Below are 25,076 nucleotides of genomic sequence, written 5' to 3'. Positions count from 1 at the left end.
AAAGGTGAGTCCGATGAGGATAATCATGAAGAAGACCTACTTTTACGCGGATGTCATTTTCTCTGCACTGGAGAAAGGGGGGCCAAATCTCCAAAAGGCTTGTGTTTAATTGCTTTTAACCCCACCATCACGACGAGAGGGGGAGATTACAATATCTCGTGGAGCCTGGCGAATTTACCCTGTGGATAGAGTGAAGTTTCCAGTAGGCAAGGCGACTATCTGAGATCGGTTCCAGCCCTCTGTGTGTTGGGTCTCCTGGCTTCATACTAAGTGGATATAACGCAAATCAAACGCGGTGAGTTTTCTCTATCGTTAATATGCACCACTGTTGTCTCTGGAGAAATGGCGATCTTCAGTTACATTTTGCCTAACTGTCCTGATTATTTTCCCCCCCTTCCAAACGGGTGATGCATTCGTTTTGTCAGATCATTGCGCATTTAGCAATGTTTCGGTACATTTGCATGTTACACGGCTGATTTACTAAGAGCAGGTTGCTGCAAGTCCAATGCTGGAGAAGTCATGTGCGTAATTGTTGATTGAAGGGAAACACACTAAAGCGACCTGTTGTTTCTGGTCCCTCTCATAAAGTTTCGAATTGTAATATCTAATGGGTTGTTGCTTTTTGTTCAGTGGTGAGTAAAATACAGTGAGGAGCACACTCCACCCTCTTCAGATAAAGAATCTTATAATCCTCCTTATTTATTTATTTATTTTCCTGGACGTCTGAAGCTGTTGCTGTGATTTGAAGCCAATGCCGCACAACAGCCACGTTGACGCACATATACAGCTCATTGTAACAAAGGTTTTTAATTTGCATTCAGGACTGGTGGCATTAGCCTGTTGATTGTGCTGCAATAACCAATCCCCCTTTTTTTTTCTCTGGGGATAGAATAATAACTTAAGTATTCACAATGATCCCTGCTGGATAATTGGTTGCAGCACCAGGAAACGGCAGCGAAAAATACAGACAGGCCTGAGCAAAAATATAAAGTGTCGAAAGGTGAGGTTGGTTCACGAGGATGTGCACAACAGCAGCAGCAGATGCATCATGTCATCTCTGATTTTTTTTTCTCCCCCCACTGCAGCCCATTTCCTAACGTGTTGATGATGGTGATAACGAGGGGCAGGACGGATCCGGAGAGGATACCGGGAGCCTAGGGATGACATCCACATAGCCGTGTTGAATGTGGACGTCAACGCCGCGGCGAAGGATGGGCCCTCTCCTCTCGGCCGCCTTCGTCCTCCTGCTGGCCCTGAGCGCCGTGTCTCCGGCCACGGTGGGTAACCCTGAGGATTACGCCGCGGACGAGGCGGAGAGGACCGCCGGCGAGAACATCGTCTTCGACGACTACCGGGGGAAAGGGTGCGTGGATGACAGTGGCTTCGTCTACAAACTCGGGGAGCGCTTCTACCCGGGACACTCGAACTGTCCGTGCGTGTGCACGGAGGACGGGCCCGTGTGCGACCAGCCCGAGTGCCCGAAACTGCACCCGAAGTGCACCAAAGTAGAACACAATGGATGCTGCCCCGAGTGCAAAGAGGTTAAAAACTTTTGCGAGTATCGGGGGAAAACGTATAAAATTCTGGAAGAATTCAAGGTAAGACAGGTCCAGTCTTCATGTACACTATGTCTTACACGTTTTTCATTTGATTCAGGCGCGTCCATTTCCAAAAATACAAACATTTGGACTGGATTGCCAGTATGCACGTTGCTTTTCTAAGGAACATTAAGAAATTGTTAACATACTATTTTCAGCCTAAGTAGTTCTACTTGTTATGTGGGAAGATGATTCCCAACAGATGCTCATGAACTGGTCCCGTCTTGTCAGTCTAGATGCCTGTAACGCAACCATGACATGGCGATCTGAGCTATTCACTTATTTATTGTCCAAAGACATGGTCAAGATGCACCGATCAGCCACAACATTAAAACCACTGAGAGGAGAAGTGAATAACATTGACCATCTTGTGACAATTCAATGTTCTGCTGGGAAACTTTTGGACCCGGCATTCGTGTTGATGTTATATAGACATGTACCACCCACCTAGACCAGACCAGGAACCCCCACCCCATAGAAATGACACTCCTTGATGGCAGCCGCCATCCCCAGCAGGATGTGCAGCCTGACACAGGCACACACACAAAAACAGTTTAGGAACAACCCAATAAACACGAAAAACAGCGCAAGGTGACCTGGCCTCCAAATTCTAGGCCAAGTATCTTTGGGATGATCCACAGAGACCCCTACCCTCAACCCATAGGACCCAAAGGCCCCCACTAACAACATTCTGTTGCCAGACACCACAGGACACCCTCAGAAGGCCCATGTCCATTCTCTGATGAGTCACAATTTTTTTGGAGTCACAAGGGAGACCTACACAATATTAGGAAGGTGGTCATAATGTTACGCCTGATCGGTGTAGGTATATAGCCAACATAATATCTAACATCACAGTGGTGTCACTTTGCTGGTGTCTCATAGCAACAAAGGCCAGTAGAATCCACAGTAGATAAAAAAAAAAAAAACTCCCACACACGCACTGTTTTTCTTGGTCTTGCAACTTGTTGACAGGGATCATCTTTGAATATATCTACAGTTTACCATGGTGAAATGTGACACAGCAGCAGCCAGAGTTTGTGAATTAGCTTGAGGATCATTGAGGCTTTGTGTTGGGGTTCAGATTAGCCCCTTGGCATACTGTAAAAGTATCATCAAAATGTGTTTATTGGCCAAGGGCACCAAGATGGCTGCTTCCCAGAGTGATGTCATCCCCTCCTCCCTGCCTCATCAACTGAACACTCAGCCAGCATTACTAAACTGACAGATGCTATAGCCGTATTTTACTATTCTGGATTTGCCGAAGATGACTCAGTGTCCACAAATCAGTTTCCTATTGAGAAAAAAGGTCTCGATACCCATCACACCAGCATCTCAGCAGCAGTTATAAAGCATGACAGTATTGCCTGATTATAAATGACACTGGAAGCATGACAAATACAGTCTGTGTTTAAACTGTTGCAGCCCACAAGGAACACAACCTCATTCAAATTCATCACTGGTGGATTGAGGCTGTAAGTGATTGAAATATAATGTGACACAATGTGGCCTAAACAGAGTATAGCTTAATGGTTAATCATGGAATTTGTTCATGTCTGTGCGCATATATCAGGGACCAGTTAGGATTAGTGCATCCGTTACAGTCGTGTCAGCCAAGTGCTACAAGCCTCGACTGGAAAAAACCACAGGGCTCTACAGTAGTGATCTAAATTAAGAGCCTTCTGGACTTGAGTTTGATTTGAGACTCTTGTTCCTTTCTGGATTTAATGATCATGTGTTGTGACACAAGGTTAGATGTAGGAATCCTGCATATAAAATAGAAAACATTAGAAAAAACATTATTCTAAACCTAGCCACTACGTTTTCTGGTTTAGAAAATTGATCATATTAAGTTATAGCAGGATATTAAACTGTCTCTTTTATGCAGCCAATCTGATATTACACATGTCCAAAGCAAGTGACCATGACGAGGGAAGCAGAAATTGCAAGGCAAGGGGCACTTCAGAGCTAAATGAATACTTGAAACAAACCATTCCAAAGTATCTTCAAGAACAGCTAACATTGTTGAACAGAGTGTTCTGCAGTATTGGTAATTGCTATAGAAATACCAGAGCTTCAGCAATGTGCAATGTCAAATCCATTCAGAAAACCTCTGATTCACACACTCAAAGCTTTTAGTGCACCGATAAGTAAATTCTTTAAAAACTTTTTTTTGTTTTTTTTTTTATTTTTTATTTTTTACAGACAATAGACTCGTTTTGTCAACAGTTACTCATCATCATGCTAGTTGAATCTTTATACATTTGTACAAAGTCCAGACATCAGTCTGATCATGTTATTTCATATAAACCTCTTTTGATCTGTCAAAGGTATTTTTTCTTTGCTGTCAGAGATACATGACTAAGGGCACTGTGGCTATTTAGAAGTAAAAGCGTTTGTAAGAAAATGGCTGGACTTAGTTTGTATTCTCTCCAATAACCCATCAATAACACTTATAGTTCAAATACAAAAAGGCTGACTACTAGTAGTGTCAAGGGACATGGACCAAGACGGTCTGTGTTGGAGATAGACACTAATAATACCTGTTTGCACTCTTAAAACGCAGAATAGTTGACGCAAATTGCTGTTGTAACCTCTATGGGTTATAAATGAAGCCAAAGCAGAAGGGCCAAAAGCGTCAGTTCTTAAGATTACAGAAAAGTACACCCTGCAAAAAAACAGTTTGGGTCTCTGTTGCTTATTCATGACAATTGTTCAGCAGTGACTTTTATATAACTAACCTGTCTAAATTAGATGACCAGACTGAAGTCATGCATACTCAATTAAGGCTCTGGCTGCTCAGCGTGACCGATGACTGACCTCAAAGTAACTCGCCTGCCTCAGCTTCACCCAAGCTTCAGCTCCAGCCTATTTTTGGATTAGCCAGGAATAAGGCGGAGTCAGACAAGGCAAAGATGGCGATGGCTGGAGTCAATGCAAAGAGATTCAAAATAGCTCTTCAGGAAACCTACGTGTGAATGCACGGAAAGTTCATCCATCTTTATATACAGTGGAAAAAAAAAAGAATGAAAACGGACCAACATTAAGATTTCTATTGAAATCCTCTATGCAGTTTTGACTGACATGAATAAGTTGCATAATAAGTGCTGCCTGGGGCACTTAAAGTAAAGAACTGCCATCCCATAAAAGAAATCCTTAAGTCGCTAATGCAAGCAGCTTATTGAATATTAGGGCACCTACTTTTTTTTTTTTATCTCTCTTAGGTCCATTTCATTAGGAGAGAGCCTATAGTGGTAATAGTATTTATGATAAGAGCAAGGGAACTCTTTACAAACACAACCTGAATGAGCAAGCAGTGTGTTTCAAGTCACTCTACATGTCTTGTAACCTGTAGGTTTGCTTTAGCTTCGTTCTTTCGTGACTCAAGGTAAAGCAAAGAAACCTCTGGGAGATGTCGGAACATTGTGCACCTGTGAATATTAGCATGTCATGTCAGTGAAACAAATTGAAGCAGGCAGGGGGCTACACAGTGAGTTAACCCAAATACGAAGGTACAGAGGTGTCATTATTAAGTATTCTGCTACACTTTATCTGTGGAAATGCAATTCTTGAGAGATCATAAGGAGGAAAAAAAAAAAAAAAAGACAGGGAGGGGAAATAAAATCAGGGGCTTGCATTTGTCCATATTAAATGCATTCATATTAAACCTGTTGAGCTGCAGTTTAGTTTCACTGGGCTGCAGAGAGGCATCGTACTGGGGCTTCCAATTATTAACGATTCATTTGAGATTGTTATGTTAGCGCTATGAAACAGTTAATTAACCCATTTCTCAGTCATTATAGAAATCAGTTAACACTTAAGGTATGTAGTTAATCAGTTAAGATTTAAAGAAGCAAAAATTCGAAATATTTCCATTAGTCCATGTGTTATTTTTACATGATATATATATTTTTTTATGAATTAAATGATGTTGAGATTTGAACTGATAAATAGACAAAAAGCAATTGGAAAATGTTCCCCAAAGCACTGGAAAATGAATGTGGTTATTTTTGACAGTGTTTATATGAAATCATTCTTTTTTTTTTTTTTTTTTAATTAAGGAAATGTTTAACTCTTTGACGCCTGAATTGATTTTTCAATTATATAAAGAAATTAGTTATTTGTGTTTTTGTTTACCATTCCGACCGGTCCTACAAGAAACTAGTGCTTGTGAAAGGTTCCTAGGGAATTTTTTGAATGTGCACAAACCAACATTGGAGGATTACATGCGTTATTTCGGCTGTAGTCTGAGCGGAAACAGTGCGTTGCGAATTTGCGGCACATCGGGCGACAAGGGGTTAAAACAAATGTTAGTTCGAACTCTACTTTATGCATTGCCACATCAGGCTGAAAGTTATGTAATGTTTCCATTAATAGGTTCTGTGTGGGATCAGCCCTTTAAAAACCTATGCACTTAATCTGTACTGATTGGTGCGTTTGCGCGTCAGACAGAATCAAGCTCACTCCTACATTGAGATGCAAGCTCACAGATTTTGTAAGGGCTGCTGTGAGTGCATAAGCTTCGCAATTTGATGTGAGCTCAAGTCCATCAATAGTGTAGCTCACCCTCGTGCTAACCTTGAGTGGAGGGCCTGGGGGAGAAAGGCCATTTCGACGTAGTTTAAGAAGAAAAGCATATATTTTTTTATTGACATTCCCAGTGAAAGTGATAGAACAGATAGATAAGTGGTGCAGCGTGAGCACCGTCCCTCATCTGAGAACACGACATTAGCCAAAATGTCTTAGTCTAAATGGTGAAGGTTGAGTCTCTTAAGTGAGGACATGAAAGCCTCGGAACCCTGCAGTGTTCAAGGAAATCAAAGGCCGTCAGAATCTGCGATGCGGACCCCTGTTTAGAGATTCCGACAGGTTAACCTTTGGTGTGGGCCTCATTGGCATTTCCTTTGCGGTGATTGTGTTGCATTGTGCAGACGTTTGCATTTATATTCAGTAGGAGATGATGGAGAAGAAACCCAGACACAGCATTTCAGAAAGGTAACAGGAGAGATGTAGCCTGTTTCGAGCTCCTGTCTAGCTGGGATGTTTAGGAAGAAGTGTTGTATAGGATGAACATGGCATACATTAATACCTTCCTAAATTTAGTTATGCTGAAAATCCCATTATTATGTTGGTCAGTCATTAAGTGGCGTGTAAGTAGAGCATGCAGTAATTATCATGTAAGTAGTATTGGACTTTCATTTAACACAAAGCCGATGACTGTAGCTGTCATTTGCTGAATCTAATGCTGTTACAACTCATGCATTAGCAACCGCATGAATAAATTCCCTTTTCAATCGGTCCACTTAAGAGTATTTACTTTTGGAAACATAGAATTTGATGCTCACATACTGTAAATTTATCAAAAATGTTCAAAATAACAAGCTGAAAAAGAGCAACTGGGCTTTCATAAAGACATTTCACCACTCACCCAAATAGCTTCTTCAGGTTTAAAAGACTGGTGGGGAGTTTGGGTTCTACTAAGAACATCTGCAATCAACAGCTCACATGACTAGGGTTTGTGACAACCATTTAGTCATGTGAGTTTCAGTAAGACAACACCCACAGATGTTCCTTTTAAAACCCAAACCCAAACTCCTTGCCAGACTTATAGAACTGAAGAACTACTTGGATGAGTGGTGGATTGTCTTCATGAAACTCTACAAGTCCAGTTGCCCTCATTTAAGGTTCTTTTCTTGACTATACCGTGACCTGGATGACTTAGAACCATCACAGACACTCATCAAGGCTATTTTCCACCATTTTGTTTTGTTGCCCTGTGAGTGAGTCATGCCACTCAACCATAGTAGGTGTTTCACCTACAGGGTTTCCCATCAGATGAGGAAGGGACCAGTCCGCCCAGCATGGCTGCCGGTGCGCCTCTGGCCTCAGCGCAGCTGCAATCAAGAACCAGGAGCTATAGGGTGAGTTCAGATCCCAGATCTTCAGGCTAGGGCTGGGATGTGAACTCAAATGTGAACAATCCCGCCCATGCTTCCTGCAATCCCTCCCCCCTAGGAAGGGATGCAGAGTTGAAAAAGGTGGGAGGGCTCCAATATTTCCTATAATTCAGCCATCAAATCTATCTTGAATAAGTTCTCATGTTAGACAAGTAATGTTAGTAAATTCATTTGTGAGTAATCCAACAGTTAAAACATGCAGCCTTAATGCTTAACTTCTCGTCCCCTGTACTTCAATCCCCGTGACAGATGTGCCAGTCAAAACACAGCAGTGGAGTTAAGGACTGCTACTGAGTAAAGTTTAAATGTTGAGGAAATATCGTAAACAGGTAACTTTGCACATGAAATCCATAAAGATTACGCAAGATTCTTGTAATTACTTTGTTTTTCATACCTTTTAATTGTCCTGTCAATACAGCAAAGGTCTTTGCAGACATCAACGTGCTGAAGTTATAGAAATGTACTGTGAAAGGCACACGCACAGACGATCATAACAATGAATTTAAAACAGCATGCGCTCACACACACATGCTGAGCTGCCCACACATCGCAGACAACAGTAGTTAGTGACTCTGCTTTTCAACGTACCTAAGAGAGAAAGCAAGCTGTAAAAATGATTGCTCAGATTGATTTTCCTATCTCTAAAAAGCGTTTTTAAAAAAAGGATTTTCTATCCAATTTGCCAGAAGCAACAATGTTCCCAGTTAGAAGAAATTGTTAACTGCAAATCGTTTGGACACAAAGAATTTTCAAACTTAATTGCACTTGCAGTATTGGTGAGTTTCTTAAGCAACCAACTCCTCTCATCCAAGTCTTGCCTCTACCTTCTCTGTACTCTCTGACCACTGGTGAAATATTGTTTTGACATGGACAACGGCAGCATGCACTTTGACTGTCAACTCAGTCCTGTCGCTCCTATTAACCGCATGGGCGAGTTTTCTGTGACCCTGTTGTCCAGCCTGAAAGTATTTCGCATTACAATTTTCCCCGCTGAAGGTTATTTGACTATTCATTGCTTCCCTGCCCTGTCTCCATTTGTCTCAGTGTGGGAATGAAAAGCATGACAGCCGATTCCCTCTAATACCCAGCCAATAAGATGGGAACAACAGGAGCCTTTTCTTCACCAAAACATCTGGCAGCACGTCTAAATTCGGTTCTAGTGCTCCATTTTCTTTTGTGAGTCTGGGCTAAGGCATGACTGATCCTCTTCACGGTAGACCTCACACAAAAGGACGCACTGAAAGCACCCGGTGCCGCTGAGTATGCCGAAGGATTCTTTGCAATGTGTCATAGGTGCACTGAAGTAGTTTTTCTTTTCAAATTGCATTTTTAATGTAGTTCTTCCTATGAAGTGTCTGCACTGGCAGCTTTCTACCTGGGCATCTTTACAAGCCAATCTGGCAGATTAACCTATAGAGAAATGCCACTTTGCCTTTGAAATTATTTATTTTTAAAGGCCAGTTGTGACAGTGAATGAACACTAGTGTCTTTCACAGCCAGGTCTGTACATTAATATGGATGAAGAGGTACCTTTGAAGGAGTCTGTTTTAATTTTTTTTTATCAGTTTGACAATAATTTGACCTAGAAAGAAATCCTACTTTTGTTTTTGGTCACATTTATGTTTTTTTATATTGATACAGTACATAACTGACCACCTGAGACCGGCTAGTAATTAGTTTGTTAAGGAATGTTATATGGTGGTAGCCTGACGAGCCAGACCCACATTAAATGTAGGGTCTGGGCACTCTCCATAGACAGGGCTCAGCCGGAGGGGTGGGATAAACGGTTGTCTTTCAAACTCCACGCAATAGGATAGCCAGGGTTGGGTAGTAACTGATTACATGTAATCTAGATTACGTAATCAGATTACAAAAATCAAGTAACTGTAATCAGCCCAGACTACAGTACAAAAATGCGAAATTAGATTACAGTTACATTGTTGGGGATTACCTGATTACATTTTATCATGCAAACAATGCAACTTTTTTATGATAGCCTAGCCAGTGTTTTCATTTGACAAGCAGCCCATTTGTTTGTTCACTAGATGTCATTATCATCCATTTGCCTGTGTAGTTTCTTGACAAGAAAAAGGTTCAAATCAAAACCCAAGATGGAGGAACCGTCAACGTCAACCAACCCAGATAGCAAAATCAGATTGGCAGATAGCAGACCGCTGGTGGCATGCCACTTGTGGTCCACCGTTGGACCACCATCTCTTGAAATTTAACTTATCATGAATATTAAGAAAATACATGAAATGTTATTAAAGTGATGGATGAAGTATAACTGAATAAATGAAAAAGGTTTTAGACCAATAGTGACAAAATATTGGGGCATTTGACGACAACTCGCTCGCGGACCGCCAGTGAACCGATGAGCAAAACTCCAGCGGACTGCCAGGTCTATCCCCAGTGGGTTGACGGTGGTCCGCCAGCCTCTTGCTATCTGGGAATAGACCTGTTCCAGTCGGCAAAAATACATTCAGTACTTGGCAACATCGCCACAACTTTGAATTAAAGACAGAGGAAAATAAGATTGTGTATGTCTTGTACAAGTTGTGTAAAAAGTAATCCTAAAGTAATCAGATTACGTTACATGTTTTGGGTAATCCAATAGATTACGTTACTGATTACAAAATTTGCCATGTAATCTGTAATCAGTAATCGATTACATTTCAAAGTAATCTGACCCAACCCTGAGGATAGCGCTACAACCAATCAGAGCAACGAAGAAGGTGACGTAGTCAGAGCGACGGAAAAGAGAGTTCCTTGAAAGAAGAAAAACTTAACTTCAAGTCTTTCAGAGTGGCGGCCAAAGCCGATTCGAAAGAAAATTGTTCGCTAGCAGCAGCCATCGCTCTGGTAGTTCTAGCAGGATGGGGAATTCACGCGTAATTCACGGAACTTATGGTCGCAGGTCAGTAGTCATCATGTCAAGCCCGCCCACCGACTCGTGATTGGTCCGGTCCATCTTGGATTTTTCGAAATCTCAAGTCAACGGAGAGTAACTAGACTGCCCCTGGAAGCAAATGTAATTTGCTGCCGCTAGGGGCGCGTCTAGATTCTAGGCTAATATGGTGGTGCTTGTTTGGGTTCTTTTCCGAGTGATCCGTCTAAAAACATGTTAGATGAACTGGTGGTTCTAAATTGGCATGTGAGTGTGAATGATTTTCGTCTCTCTGTGTTAGCGCCATGATGGAATGGTGACCTCTCCAGGGTGTACTCTGCCTCTCGCCCAATGCCAGCTGGGATAGGCTCCAGTCCCTCTACAGGATATAGACAGTTATACATAATGGATGGATAGATGTTGTTAACCCGTCATATTTTTTAATTTTTTATTTTTTTTTCCATATTCCTTTTTTTGCTTTTAGCAATACGTGGCTTTCTGATTTCCCGGATTAGTTCAGGTAATATTCTCCACGGCCATCCAATCTCACATCTGTACCAACCTAGCACATTCTTCTTTCTGCGCCTACGCACTCTGTTCCATTCTTTTTTTTCCAGCAGTAATAATGTATGAGAGTAACAATACAGTGTTTCAGGTTATCTTGCTAGACTTTTGTTTTCAGTTTTTCTTTTTTTACCTACCGGCCGCGATCTATCTTAAGATGAGGAGGCTTACACGGCATGAAATTGTTGGGAAACCTAGATAAGGTGTTATTGTGCCACAGTGAAAACTCATCCCTCCAGACTAGTCTGGATATGGTCAAGCTCGTTTTCAGGCTGGTAGCTTCATCAAAGGTGCTCTAACATTGAAATGATGTTTTACAAGGTGAGCTTAAGGTATGAAATGGTGTACACTTGCCAGACAACACAGAACTATGAAATTACTTTTGAGTGCATTGTCTCCACTCTGAACTGCCTCTGGCTACAGCACAGGATTAACTACTGCATTCAATCTGCAATAGAGAAAGGGTACCATACAGGACAAAGGTATCACACTCATAACACTAAATTATGACATACTTTTCTGATCTCCGGCCACTCAAATGGATCTGCTCGGCAAATAAACCTGTATATTGCACTGCAATTCAAATTAAACTAATAATTTTGACCATGGACTGTTGTCAGTAGTATGAGTGCTTGGCTCCCTCAAATGAAGTGCTTCTCTTTTAGTTACTTCTTTCATTTTACAGAGTTCAACTCAAGTTTCTTCACTTTAAGCAATAGGCAGAGCATCTCCGTCTCCGACTGGTAGAGATCAGAGGACTTTTTTTTTTGTGATAGAGATGTAGGCTCAAGACTATCAGGAGTAAAATAAGATACAGAAAACGATGCTAACAAGCCATCAGTGAAACAAATGATCTAACAAGCCCCGACATGCGTTCCGGCCCCTAAATCAAACCATGGCGCAAGAAAACTCTTCACATTTAAGGTGCCACACAGCAGCAGTGTTAAACTCTTTTAGTAATACTAAATCAGCTACTGAAAGAATCAGAAAGATGAAAGCCCTGGCTGTCAGATGCGGGCTTTTTCCCGAAACTTGAGTCAGTCAGGTAAGCCAGTGAAGCTAAAACTGACACCTGGATGGTCTGTAACTCCCAACTCAACAAAGAAATAAAAGAGCAACATGTGGCAGTGCTGGTGGAATAGGAAAGACATGCTCATCCCCCGCTGGCTTTAAATACAGGTGCGCCAAGGAGCAGGATAACGACAAATAATGAAAGGGAGAAATATGGGCACAAGCCAACAATAAAACAGACCTGATATCATAAGCAGACGGGGAACCCCGCCAATCTTTGTATACCAGAGGCTTTAATGTATCTTACAAATGTACATTATTTACATGGTTTTTGGCTTACCAGACATTGCACTTGGCACTGCAAAGTTGTGTTATGCCATTGAGATTTTAGGCTATTTTAAATTTCATTACTTGATGAAGAAATGTGCAGTACTTACATAAGTCTGGAACCCACTATACTGTAGTTATGAATACAAGCAGAACAATGCAACAAACCGAGCAGTTTGCCTCTACTTTCATCGGAGTCTGAGCTCATAGCCTGTTTGTAGCCCAACACTTGGCAGTGTGCTGTAGCCAACGGCATCCGCAGCACAATGCCAAAAGTTTTTTTTTTTTTGTCTGCTTTGTTTATAGTTGTTTTTACTTTTAGTTTTTTCTCTGGTGCCTGCCTCTGCCCACAAATATTGAGCCTCAGTTTGATCTTTACATTTCAGTTTTGTTCGATTTAATCCCCGTTTCATGTCTCGAGATTTTTGTTTCAAAGTCATGAACTGTGTGTTTTGTTGTTTTCTTTTTTTCCCCTGGCTTGGCTTTAGTGTGATCACTTTAGTTTGATGGCTTCATATTGTGAGTCATATTTATGAAGCACCCTTTAGAACGTCAGTGTGTATTACTTGTAAACATGTGGATTTGGATCTCCACTGAACCACGGTAATAAACACAAGGCATACAGCTCATTATTCCAAACTGCTGTTGTTTTAATTACCTGATGAGACACATTGTACTTATACAGTTATATAACCTGGGTTTCTTCTGCAGCCACTGTCATTTTAAAGTGTATTTTCATTTTCACTCAGACCAGAAATTTGATGGGCTACAAGATTACATAAGCTTTAAATATTTAATTACTCTTCACAGTGTAATGTGTCAGGGTTTAAGGTTGTCTTTCAGACTTTAGAAGAAGTTACCATGTATGCTTTACATTTTTTGCCTTTATTGCACATATAGGATAAATGAGTGTTCACACCATTATGTGTGGTGCCAGACGTAGATGACAACATGTAATTAAGTAGACAGAAGTTTAATTGCATTGCCGTAGCTGTATATCATCTATACGTAAATGTTCATCCCACAGGGCGTTTTTCTTATATACACATATCAGAGAAAGTGTATGTGATGCAAAGAAACAGTGAAATAATAGAAGGTGAAATTTTGAATACAGTTAAATGTCCAACATCTATTTTGAGATCGCTCTCTACATAATTCAGGAAGTACTGCCACAATCGCTTCATTTTTAGTCTTTCCCTGCATCTCTTAATGTCTCTCAGATCCAGTGTCTAGTTGCAGTGCATGCCATACATTTCAATAAAACAACAAGCCCGAGCACTTGCTATTTTGTGTCACTTAATGCATCCTGGCAAAACGGGCTGATAAAAGTCACATTGAATCATCTAGTATTTACCACAGCTCCTTCCCTTATATCTGCGCAAAACTGGATTATGAACTACGGAGCTGATGTTGCTGTAACAATAATGCTGGACCCAATAATTCCAAAGTGCAGTATTTAAAGGAATCATTGAACTGTTTTGGAAATAAACAAAATCCATCTTTCAGCCATGTTTGGTTCAACGAAACACAATAAAGAACACTGTAACAATGTCACATTTCCATTGTATGGGCTCCTTCCCTGGTGTCTCTATTTGTTACCTAGCAACTAAACAAACAAGCTATAAAGTGTTAATTAGTGAGCTTTAGAGACGCCTGTAGACCTTTGGACACATCCAGGCAGTACCACCCCCCCCCCCACACACACACCTGAATTAGTTCAGACCAGTATTACATACTCCAGTGATGTTTGATAAAGAAGTATCTTTCTGAAATTTGCTCACAAAGTAGTTGGTTTTGAATATGAACTGATTAAAATATTGACTGCTTCATATCCTTTAAATGGATACGTTTACATTGGATGCATGTGCTGTTCTATACGTAGCAAAGCCTACCTACCAAATACACGGATCAATCATAACAATACGACCACCTTCCTAGTATTGTGTAGGTCTCCCTTGTGCCTTTAAAACAGTTCTGAAATTCTGATCCTGTCTTGTGGTGTCTGGCAACAGAATGTTGTTAGTGGGGGCCTTTGGGTCCTATGGCTGCTACCATCAATACTATGGGGCCGGGGTGCCTGTTCTGGTCTAGGTGGGCGGAACATGTCTAAATAACATCCACATGAATGCCAGGTCCAAAAGTTTCCCAACAGAACATTGTTCTGTAACACTGTATTGCCACAAGATGGTGGATGTTATTTTCTTCTCCTGTCATAATGTTATGCCTGATCAGTGCAAGTAGCAAGAGGGGTTATCAAATATGAGGCATTTGTACCTTCTCAGGTTGGCACAGAGTACTAAGTCACTGAAAGAGCAGGCTCAGTGCAGAGAGGCCCTCAAAAGGCTGTTTACTGTGATGAGCAGAAAGGAAATCTAATATGATGAACAGCTGACCTTTGGTGATTTGGAAACAGTTTGTATTTTTCCACTCCATGTAATTGCATTACAGTTCATTTTCCGGTCAAGAGACTTTGAAAAGATACAGTCAAGTAAGAGGCAGCAGCACAGAGAGCAGTATGGCTCTGATTTACATGTTGCAGAGGTGGCTAGATAAGCCTCTCAACAGTTTCCTGAGGTAGCCCGAAGCAGAGTGCAGCAAAATACTAAACACCATGAACACCACTTTATAGACTCCCTTATTAGTTATTTCAAGAGATTTTATTCATCAGCTATGGACTGGGTTTGTTAGGAAGCAAGTACCATAATAAAACTAGGGATGTGAATAATTTAGAAATCCATTTCTTTGTATACCAACACAGCATGAGATGCTTTGAAGAGAGGATTTTTATTATTTTTTTTTTTATTTGGAATCTGTTTGAAAACTGATACTTTGCGTACAGGAGCGAATGGTTTCTAACTAATAATCATGTTTTATACACACACATACATATTAAGGTGAAACTTTACTGAATCATCTAACCCAGAATGCCTCTCTCTCTTCCCACAGCCGTCACCTTGTGAATGGTGCCGCTGCGAACCAAATAATGAGGTGCACTGTGTGGTGTCCGACTGTGCCGTCCCGGAGTGTGTCAACCCTGTGTACGAGCCGGAGCAGTGCTGCCCCATCTGCAAAAACGGTAAACACTCATCTCCTCTGGAATTCGAAGCACATTCCTTAGAAGTCATTAAATTTTCATTAAACCAACGATAGCAAGTTTATCTGTGGTATCACCATTTGATGGCCGTGCCTTTGGAAGATGAGGATGTAATTGATGTTTTATGAATTAAAATTATTACCTTGGGCCCTTTGGACCACTAATGAGCAGTACTAGTTTTAATTATAAATGACACACTAAGCAGAGTAAACATTAGCCCATTGATTAAAGGCATGGTAGGAGGGACTAATGGGCCCTCAGAGAGCCTTTTATCTCCCAGTGCCCCGACGCCCTTGTCACACACAGCCAATCCCTAAATTAGAATTATAGGATTCCAATGGTTCATTGACTATTTACAAGGCGAGGTGGGAGATTTCCCTTCGCCAGCACCAATCCTGAGGGACAGATGGTGTATTATGAGTAAAGTACAGTTACTGCACAATTGCAATGTGAACCTGGCTGGAGGTGCAAACAGCAACTTTGGGTAATTCATGGTCTAAACACGACATTGCGTTCACTTTACAAAATACTTTGTCATCAACTGTACTCTCACAACGTCTTCTTAATATGAAGACTGAAACAAGACATGTAAAAAACAAAACAAACAACATCTCTTGAAATATTATTTTCTTTCACCCAGCAGCTGACCTATAAATGTAAACTGAGCAATTTAGTCTGAGGCAGATGCTAAATGGCCATTTCACCATAACTACCCACATTTTCTTTCACACTTCCTCTTCTTTTTTTCTTTTATCACCGCTGCTCGGTTTCTGTTACTTCAACACACATACACACACACATACAAAAACACCCACAGTAACAAGGCTGCAAAGCTGCTAGGAGAGAACTAATCCAGGCTGACAGGACACAGTGACACCCTTGGCATTTCAGGGTAGGCCTGCTGTTTGTAGGTTCCCCAAGGGTGCCTGGTCAGGCTCTGGCAGCCAGATAAATCTCTATGGGAGTGGATGGCTAAGGGCTGTGGGGAGAGGACAATGAAGGAATGCTGTTCAGCTCTCGTTTTTGGCCAAGGGACACGGGACTGTGAAAAGAAGACATCTAAATGTCATCAGTGGGAGACAGATATTTGTCTGTACTTTATAGTACTTCACCTGCTACAAGTGTTGCTTTCAAATATATGTGTGGGTGTACAGTTGAAAGATGTTGAAATAAAAAAACAAAACATTGCACTCAGCCAAAGACAAAAAGGGGTAACTGTAGTGCATGCAGCTATAACCGAAGTTGTAGTACACAGCCCAACAAAGATCAATTAAGTATTCTACTCATTTTATCTACCTGGAGCTTAGAACAAGTTAAAGTCAGGAAAACACCAAATTTTTGAGAAAGCCTGATTTGCCGTAGGGCCTATGACATAGCAGATGGCATCATCGGCGTACTGTATAGTTTCATTTCATTACAGGGCTGATTTAGAGAATTAATATGGACAGACAGTAGCAGTGAGGCTAATGCTTGTCCTTGAGGGACATTCTTATCAGTGGTCTCGAGAGTTGATTTGAACCCATTGGTAACAGCAGTTTGAACAGGGGAAGACATGATTTGCACCAGTGGTAAGCTGAAACATTAAAGCCACAGAAAGCAGCTTATTTAACAAATTGTTATGATCGCCTGATCTGAAATCGTTCTTTAAAGCTACAAAGAGTGCAGCAAAGAATCAAATGAGTTACCAATCCACCATCTCAGTTGTAGCCGTTATTGTGCTGTGAGGTTAATGGGTCATATGATGTGGTCTTGATGTGGCTGAAGGACGCACCAGCCTGGATATAGTTCGGCAGTTGGAGGACACTATTGCCCTCCAGGTTGGCATGTAGTTGCGGGCCGACAAATGTTTCTAGGACTTTAGACAGACAGGACAGGTTTGCAATAGGTCGATAGATGTTAAGGTCACAAATGTTACAACCTTTAGAAGCACTTGAACGGTCATCCCTATCGATTTTCCCTAAAGTAAAAGCTGAATTATACACGTGTGTGAGTGTTGCCCTGCACAAAAGCCTCTGATTTGATTATTGCAGTTATCCTCACAAGGGGACTGCTCATATTGTCAAGTTTATCAATGGATGATACAGTGGACCTTTGAGTGACTGAGAGAAAATTTGGTGGTATGAAATGAGGACTAGGAGGGGACCAGTTTTATGATATTGCAGTTTGGCTTTTCAAAAATGGATATGTTGTCTCGTTTGCAAGGAAACCATTTGTAAAAGCTTTGATCGTGTCACTAATAATAATAGGCTCAGTTAATCTTTTATCACTGCAGCAGTCTAGAGGACTTATTCTGTGCAAGTTTGAATTCATGCTGTGTTCAAGTCTCTCTTGCATGCCAAAAACAAATGTTTAAGGTAAGAACTGCCTGAAACTTGCCAAAAGCACAATAAGAATATATGTTATATATGCCTGAATATATTTTACTATAAGAAATTAGGTTTGTTATATATGCTTCCTTATGTAATTTTACAAATCAGGACGTAATTGTTGAAGGGGCTGCCACCTCTGCAGACAAACCACTTTGAGGGAGGTTTAACTGGATCTCCACACGGCCTTTGCACCAGTCCAGGAAAGCTGAAAAGTCAGGTTAAACCCATTCAGAAATGTTTTAGGGTTGCTTAATTTTTAAAACCAATTAAGAATTGTCAAGGGCTGACCCAACTGCTAATAGCCGAAATGTAAGTGAGGAATGTTTCGACTAATTACCTCTAATTAATCACCAGTTTAATGATCTGGATGCTAAAATACACCTGGATGAAATGAGGCTAAATGTGATTCAACGCTGAACATGTTTAACAAAGTGAATGACTACATTTTGACACCTTAAAAAAAGTTTTGATCAAAGTGTAGCCTGGTTATGACCTTGATGTCTGGTGAAGCAATCAACAAATCAATGCCTATGTCTGCCAAGCTTTTGTCAAAGCTTTCCATTATTAAGATGTAGCTTTTCAGCCTGTATCATTCTTGGTGTTTCTCCCTGAAAACACCAACAGAGAGCAGAAGGCAGCACAATAGAATAGTCAGCCAGTGGGAGTGCTTATCTCTGAGCTCCACATTCATTGAGTCCAACTGATTCAGCTCTAATCTTTATCATGAATTATATACTGTAAATTCATCAGGGGGTATGCAATTATATAATCTCAAAGTAAATGATAATGAGAAGTAGTCTGAAAATTGCCTGCATTTCCTCAGTATAATAGGATTAAACCACTTATAGATCTGCCATGTCTTATCTGTCTGAAGGCTGTCATTTTGGTTTTTTAACCGACATATCATGCAGTAGCAGTGCCATAGAGCTGGTTACAGTTAAGTAACATATTCAGTTAGGCCTATTCTGTGAACAAGCAGTAGTTAGTAATGAGTCCTAATATGCATTCACAACGTGGGTTGTAGTCAGAGAAAGTATGATTTGTTGAGAAGGTTTTGACACAGGATCTTCTGGCTTGACAACATTTTATTGGCTGTGAATTGGTCACAAGCTTGGACGAGTGACCACACGTCCTTCACTGTGTGTCAGGAATCTGTGTCCTTGTGTCCCCAAAATCTATCTGGCCGTAAACAATCATACTTGGCAGTAGCAGCGGTCACCCTCTTCCCTCATCCACCTCTACTGAGTTTGTCCTGTAACCTGTGCCAGCTGTCCAGAGGCGGATCAATGAGAGTTAAGACTTGGCAAGCGTTCTCAATGTCTCCTCTAAGCTCAGATCAAAGGGCTTTTATCAGGTCCAAATAATGACTCATCTAAGCTGAGGCAAAGCATGGGGATACCAGGTAGCCAGCAGCTCCTTTTGTCAGTGTCACATGGATATTTATGCTCCTGCACCTAATTTTGAATCTTAGGCCCTGCAGGAAATTGAACCAAACCACTTAAAAGTCTAAAGAAAAAGCAGCTGTCGGATAGGCCTATTTGCCTTTCCTTAGGTTATTAAAACACTTAGTTAAGATAAGGTAAAAGTTATGTTCTTGGTTAAACACAGAAATAAAAATCATTGTGCACCGTATTTTTTAACCAAGATCATGATTCTCACCGAACCTTAATCAACTGCTGTGAATTACCTACACCTTACTCTAAAACTTTAACAAGCCTAGGTGTACTGTGGGACTAGACGACATAACCTACTGATATAGCCTATGCCGGTATGAGCCATTTATACTTGTTCGCTCATCAGTCTGGCTCACTCTGTAAAAACACCACCCAAACGCTAGTCAGTGTTGTGTCTTTTTTTGCCAGTCGGGTTTATTTTTGTTTCTACTTCCTGCTTCATTTCAACAATGGCGACTGAAACTTTGGACGAAATTTCACCAAAGACGAGTCGTACAAATGTTTGCATCTCCGATCCTCCTCAGTTAACCTCTCCTCGATGTGTTCCATCTTTATTGATCCAAAACAATCGATTCGATTGATTGCAGCAGCTGGAAATACTAAAGCGGAAACACACTACTACCAAGTGGACCAATCACAGCTCTTGTGGTCTGTGTCGCTGAGACCATTGACCGTATATACTAGGTTGAGACACGTTGTTACATTTCCAGGGAGTGCACGTCAGGCTACAGGGTCTGCGTAGGGTTTGTGCTACAGCATCAAAGAAGAAGCATAAACTGCCTATAAGTTGTGTTCAAGTGTCATGACAGTGAGACAATGAGCCAGTATGCACATTAATGGGATCTTGAAACTGAGTTTTTTTTTTTGTGAAAAACTAAAACTAAAGTAATTCAGTAGATATGCATATGGCTGTATAGCTTTTAAGGTTGATACAGTTTCACATTTACGATCCTAGCATTGAGTTAGCCCCCACTAAATCAAAATCACTGGGACACTAAGATGTCCATGAATATTAGCCATGAACGCTACTGTGTCTTCAAGAGTTATGGGACATATGAGTTTTTATGACTACTCGTAGAGGAGTCTTGAAAGTGGCAGGTTTTACAGAGCTGAATACTGAGAGCAATCCAAAGTCACCGTCACAGCAATTGAGCTGCTGATTGCTTCATTTAAATGATTAAAACTAGTGTGATTTCCTTGCATCTTCTGTACCAAGAGGTAGAGCAAGAGATACACTGCCTCAAACCTCCCAGAGGCACAGGGAAACAAATTAGGTGTAATCATTTCAACTGGTATTTACTAGTAACTGCGCTGCTTTCTCACAAAGGTAACAGCACTTTTGGCTCCCTGGAAAACAGATGCTAAAATGTTCACAGGCTAATCTGTTTCTCTGTCTGCTGGTATCAAATACACATGTATGAGATGCTCCTAGGGCATAAAACACAGTTTAGCCTATCAACAAAAAGATATCCAAGTAAATCATGCAGTGCTTTAAGGATAAATCAGATGTCAGAATTAATGAGTTGGTTTGGAAGTCAGTTGGTTTGCGTGTGTATGCACGTGTATGGAAAGAAACAGTGTAAGGAATTGCTAAGGAGTTCTGTGGCCTTTTCACACAGACCGAAGTGATTAACACCATCCTCCCTGCTGCCTCTCAAAGCAGCTTTCTCTCTCTTCCTCCGTCTCTCTGTACTCCAGCCTCTGCACTGCCAAGCCAGCGCCTGGCAGGCTTCTCTGCTCGCGGCGCATTAGGATGCAAAGCGCTCCATGTCGAGGGAGAAGGGGAGACTAACAAAAGCGCTTTAGTGTTGCAAAAACAAGCCCATCGGTGCATGCCCGTGAAAAGATCTGTACGACTGCTCTGACTCGCCTAACTCCCTGCAGCTCTCTGCATCACTCCACCACCCCTTTGCAAAGAGAAGCTCTCGGGAGAGATACATCCATTTCTTGTCGTTCTCATTCCTTCTTTCCTGTCTCTCTCTCCCCCTTCCCTCCCTTCCCATGCGGCAGGTCCAAATTGCTTTGCTGGAACAACGATCATCCCAGCCGGAATTGACGTAAAGGTGGACGACTGCACCATCTGCCGCTGCCACAACGGAGACTGGTGGAAACCGGCGCAGTGCTACCGGCGGGAGTGCCTCAATGGCCAGTCGTTGTCATAGAGAGACTCCACCGGGGATGGTGGAAAAGCTCAGGCAAGGCTCTGCCTACTGCGCCATTTTGTATGATTGACAGGGCAGGAGCACAATTCCTTAAAAACTTGAGACAGCATAGAGTCGAAGAGACGCTCTCACAAGCTTCACACAAATGAAAATTTAGCCAGTGAGAAGAAGACAGAATCAGTCTCATGGATGTTTCCACCCTCCAGTTTTAATTGTCCTATATTTTCAGAAGTTGACTTGCTGCTCTCACACAAAATGTTTCTAAGCTCCTTGAACTCTTTCCTAACCATTGGCAATGTTGAATTGCTCATGTTAATTTCTGTATGTATGTCATCAAACAGCTTGTTGTACGTGTCTGTCACAATCACGCAAGTGTTGTAAAATTCCAACAGCAGGAAAAACAAACCGTAAGCACACTTAACAGCGCCTTTGTTTTCTTTTTGGGTCATACAAGGATTGACTTCGGCGAAAGCACGGCAAAGGAGTTTCACGACTTCACTCTAAGAGCTTGTTTACAAGGTGCACATAACACGTAAATGTGTGGTCTTCAGTCTTTTTATTGCTATGGCAGATGCTCACCACTAACACATGATGATACCGTCATCATTCATAAACTGCTATGGACTCCCAAAAGCCTGATTTTATGAATAAACATACGCTGGTTTTGAGTCATGATAGCATTTCTATATAGTAGCAGCACAGGTAGGATACATTGGTACTATGGAAGTACCAGTTGTGACTGTAGGGTGGTAGGCAGAACTATGAGGAGAGAAAGTGAAAGAACTACTGCATCAAAAGAACAACTTTTGGCAACACTTTCCGGCTCAATTGGTTTCATTGTTTTCTCTTAGAAGTCCATATTCTCCAAAATATTCACACTAACTAATTGCTTGAACTTGTTATCAAAGCAATTAGCAAGCCAAGAGCAGCCTGCTTTAATTTTCCTTAATCAAGGAGTATTCTGTGATAAATCATCCAGCTGGATGCTTGGCGCTGGAGCAGCCTGCATGCTGGGCACATTCCACAAGAACCAGCAGACAAAAGGAGGGAGTTTGCATATGTCTCAATGCTTTTAAACTGCATTCACAAGCATACTGTCCATGTGAGCATACATAAGTATGTCATTCATCCAGTTTCACTCTGCACCTAAGGCTTGCTGAGATACAAAGCTGTTCCATTATACCACTTCTATAAATTATGTGATAGATTCTCAGGCCCTCTCCTCCTGGCTATGTTACAATAGCTCAGCCAATGCGGTATAGCTATAGCCGGTCCTATAACATTGAGACAAGCTAATGTATGGCTTTGACATTTTTTCAGACCAGAGTGGTCCTCAAGTAGTCCAGTTTGGAAGAAAAAGCACCCAACCAGGGCCCAAAACACAATGTTTTTGAGATGATAAATACTAGCCATTAATTTAAAGGTGAATTTCCGTACGCTCGTGCCATTCATCACTAGAATTTTTTCCATTTCCAGAAAATCCGTTCCCGTTAACCTTTTAGACCCTATTCCTGGGCGGTGATGGATGGGCTGCTTAATAGCAGCTCCCAGCACTCTGTAATGAGACAGAAATGAACATAGGATAAAGACCAATGACTAAAGATGTGTATTACCTTAAAAGGCACTAAAACTAATTCTGGAAGAATCTCATAGTCTGCAAAGTCGGCTGCAAACCTGCAGCACGTGGGCGTTGGAGAAATTGCAGAATAAAAACACTATGGGTGAAGTTGGGTGCAACAATGAAGCTTGGGTCATTGTCATCATTAAGCTACAGTGATTAAGTATCTTTCAGTGAGAAAAGACAGACCTCATCTATCTGGCATGAGGTCTGCAGGCTCATAAAACAAAACTGACACAGTGGTTTATCAGTCACAGCTTCAGTGCTCAGGACATTTTAGAATTATTAAATGAGCGTCATTCATCTTAATTACTTTAAATGCCGCATAATTATTCAGCCTATACGCGTACACCACCCCTCTCCCAAAAAAAATGGAATTACTTTAGGGGGTAGCAAAAGAGAAAAACTGGAGTGACTGCAGCAGTTGACTGGCTCAAAGGCATTGCTGCCACCACAGATGCCTTATTGCTACTGTTCCAGATAAAATTCATAAAGAATGGCCTTTGGCATTCAACATACTGAACGAACAGCCCGGACTGCTTTAAGTGGTTGTTTGTTTCACTTCTCTGCACAATGGTTGTGTATTATCCAAAACTATTTACTATTGTTTTATCCTACAACATTCCAGAAACAGCCTTCAGAGTGAATAGGAGTATATGGACAAGTACAGATCAATAACAGCTAAAAAATGCAGAACTGAATCTACAGACGGCACTAAAAACACACCGTGCCGTTTGATAGGAGTCAAAAGAGAAGCAACAAAAATGGCAGGCAGAATTTAGCGCCAAGAAATTAGATACTAGCAGCAATGTGACACAGTAACTCACTGTACCCGTTCTCATACGGTATTCTCCGAGCCGTGGCTGCTCATTTTTTTTTTAGTGTGAAAGAGGGATTGCAGAGAGCAAAGTGGTTGTCAACAGTAAGTTAAAACAGCGAGATGTGAAAACAAACAACAAATCATACATTCAAATTCAGAAGTAGAGTAAAAGAAAACCGTGGAAGGATTTTATTTCACTGCAGCAAATCGGAAGCAGGCAAGCAGTAGGACTGTAGTGGCGCATATGTTGCTCAGCACATACAGTGCTACTTCATTCCTTTAACAGGAAATTACAGCTCTCATTGAGAAATAAGCAAAAGGGATATGAAACCATATACATTAACATATATTAGATGGTTATGTGTGTCATTTATGAAAACACAAGAGGCACTAAGGGAGCACACATTCACTGTACTTCACTGTGTGCATCTCAGCGCTTCTGCCCAGGCAATTCAGAGGAACATTACTTTTCTCCTTGCAAATACATGAAGCTGCTCAGTTTCAAGGACAGATCAGCTGCACAGTCTGTCTTTGTTCATTTTCTGCCAAGAAAACTTGAGTCTTTATGTTTGTGAATGTCAAATGACCCCATCTGTCCTTCCATCATTCAAACCCAAGGCTTGTACATGGGCATTTTGTAAAGGTACACCATTTGCTATTTCCATGAGACACCGACTTACTGTAGCTGGAAACTATGAAAGATTGTTTTTCCCCTTCTGTTTTTGTTTTTATTTCAGCAACTAAACTGTTACATAAAGTGTGCCTGAAAACCAACACAGAGTACTATCTGGTAATGGAAGAGAAAAACACTGTTATTATACAATCAATTGTATTATTTTGGGGAGCACCAAGGGAGTGTTTATATGTGGCTCAAATATGGGACAGAATGATTTCAACAACAAATATGAATTTATGTTTAAAATCAAGAGCAACTTCGATTGTATATGAATTCATGCTTGCACATGTTCAGCCTAAACTGTACAATATAGGGTCCAAATTTTAAATAAACAACCCTTGGTGCGCCACATGATGTTCATATGTAAATATCTTCAAACGTATAATGTGTATTCTGAAACATGAGGTGGAGTAAAAAAAAAAAAAGAAAAAAAGAAAAAGAGATAAATAAGTAAATGTGTATTATTCATCAAGACAAAAATATTTTGTTAAATAGACTTGAAAAGAAGTGTTATTCAGCAAAAGAGAGTGTGGATTTCT

The 25,076-nt window shown here is 41.1% G+C and overlaps 1 protein-coding gene across 1 annotated transcript; it reads left to right on the top strand.

The window, feature by feature from the left end:
* Positions 1-1,184: 1,184 nt before the first annotated feature.
* vwc2l (von Willebrand factor C domain containing 2 like) lies at positions 1,185-21,423 on the top strand (the record flags this gene model as incomplete). The annotated part of the gene is made up of 4 exons (XM_084544927.1): positions 1,185-1,598; positions 7,421-7,519; positions 15,291-15,420; positions 21,272-21,423. 4 exons carry the CDS (start codon positions 1,185-1,187, stop codon positions 21,421-21,423), a joined length of 795 nt encoding a protein of 264 aa, XP_084401053.1.
* Between the last annotated feature and the right edge of the window lie 3,653 nt (positions 21,424-25,076).

This window comes from Chelon labrosus (assembly GCF_963514085.1).
Source record: "Chelon labrosus genome assembly, chromosome: 5".
Lineage (NCBI taxonomy): Eukaryota > Metazoa > Chordata > Actinopteri > Mugiliformes > Mugilidae > Chelon > Chelon labrosus.
Note: the sequence above shows the minus strand (reverse complement) of the source record. Positions and strands in the feature narration are given on the sequence as shown.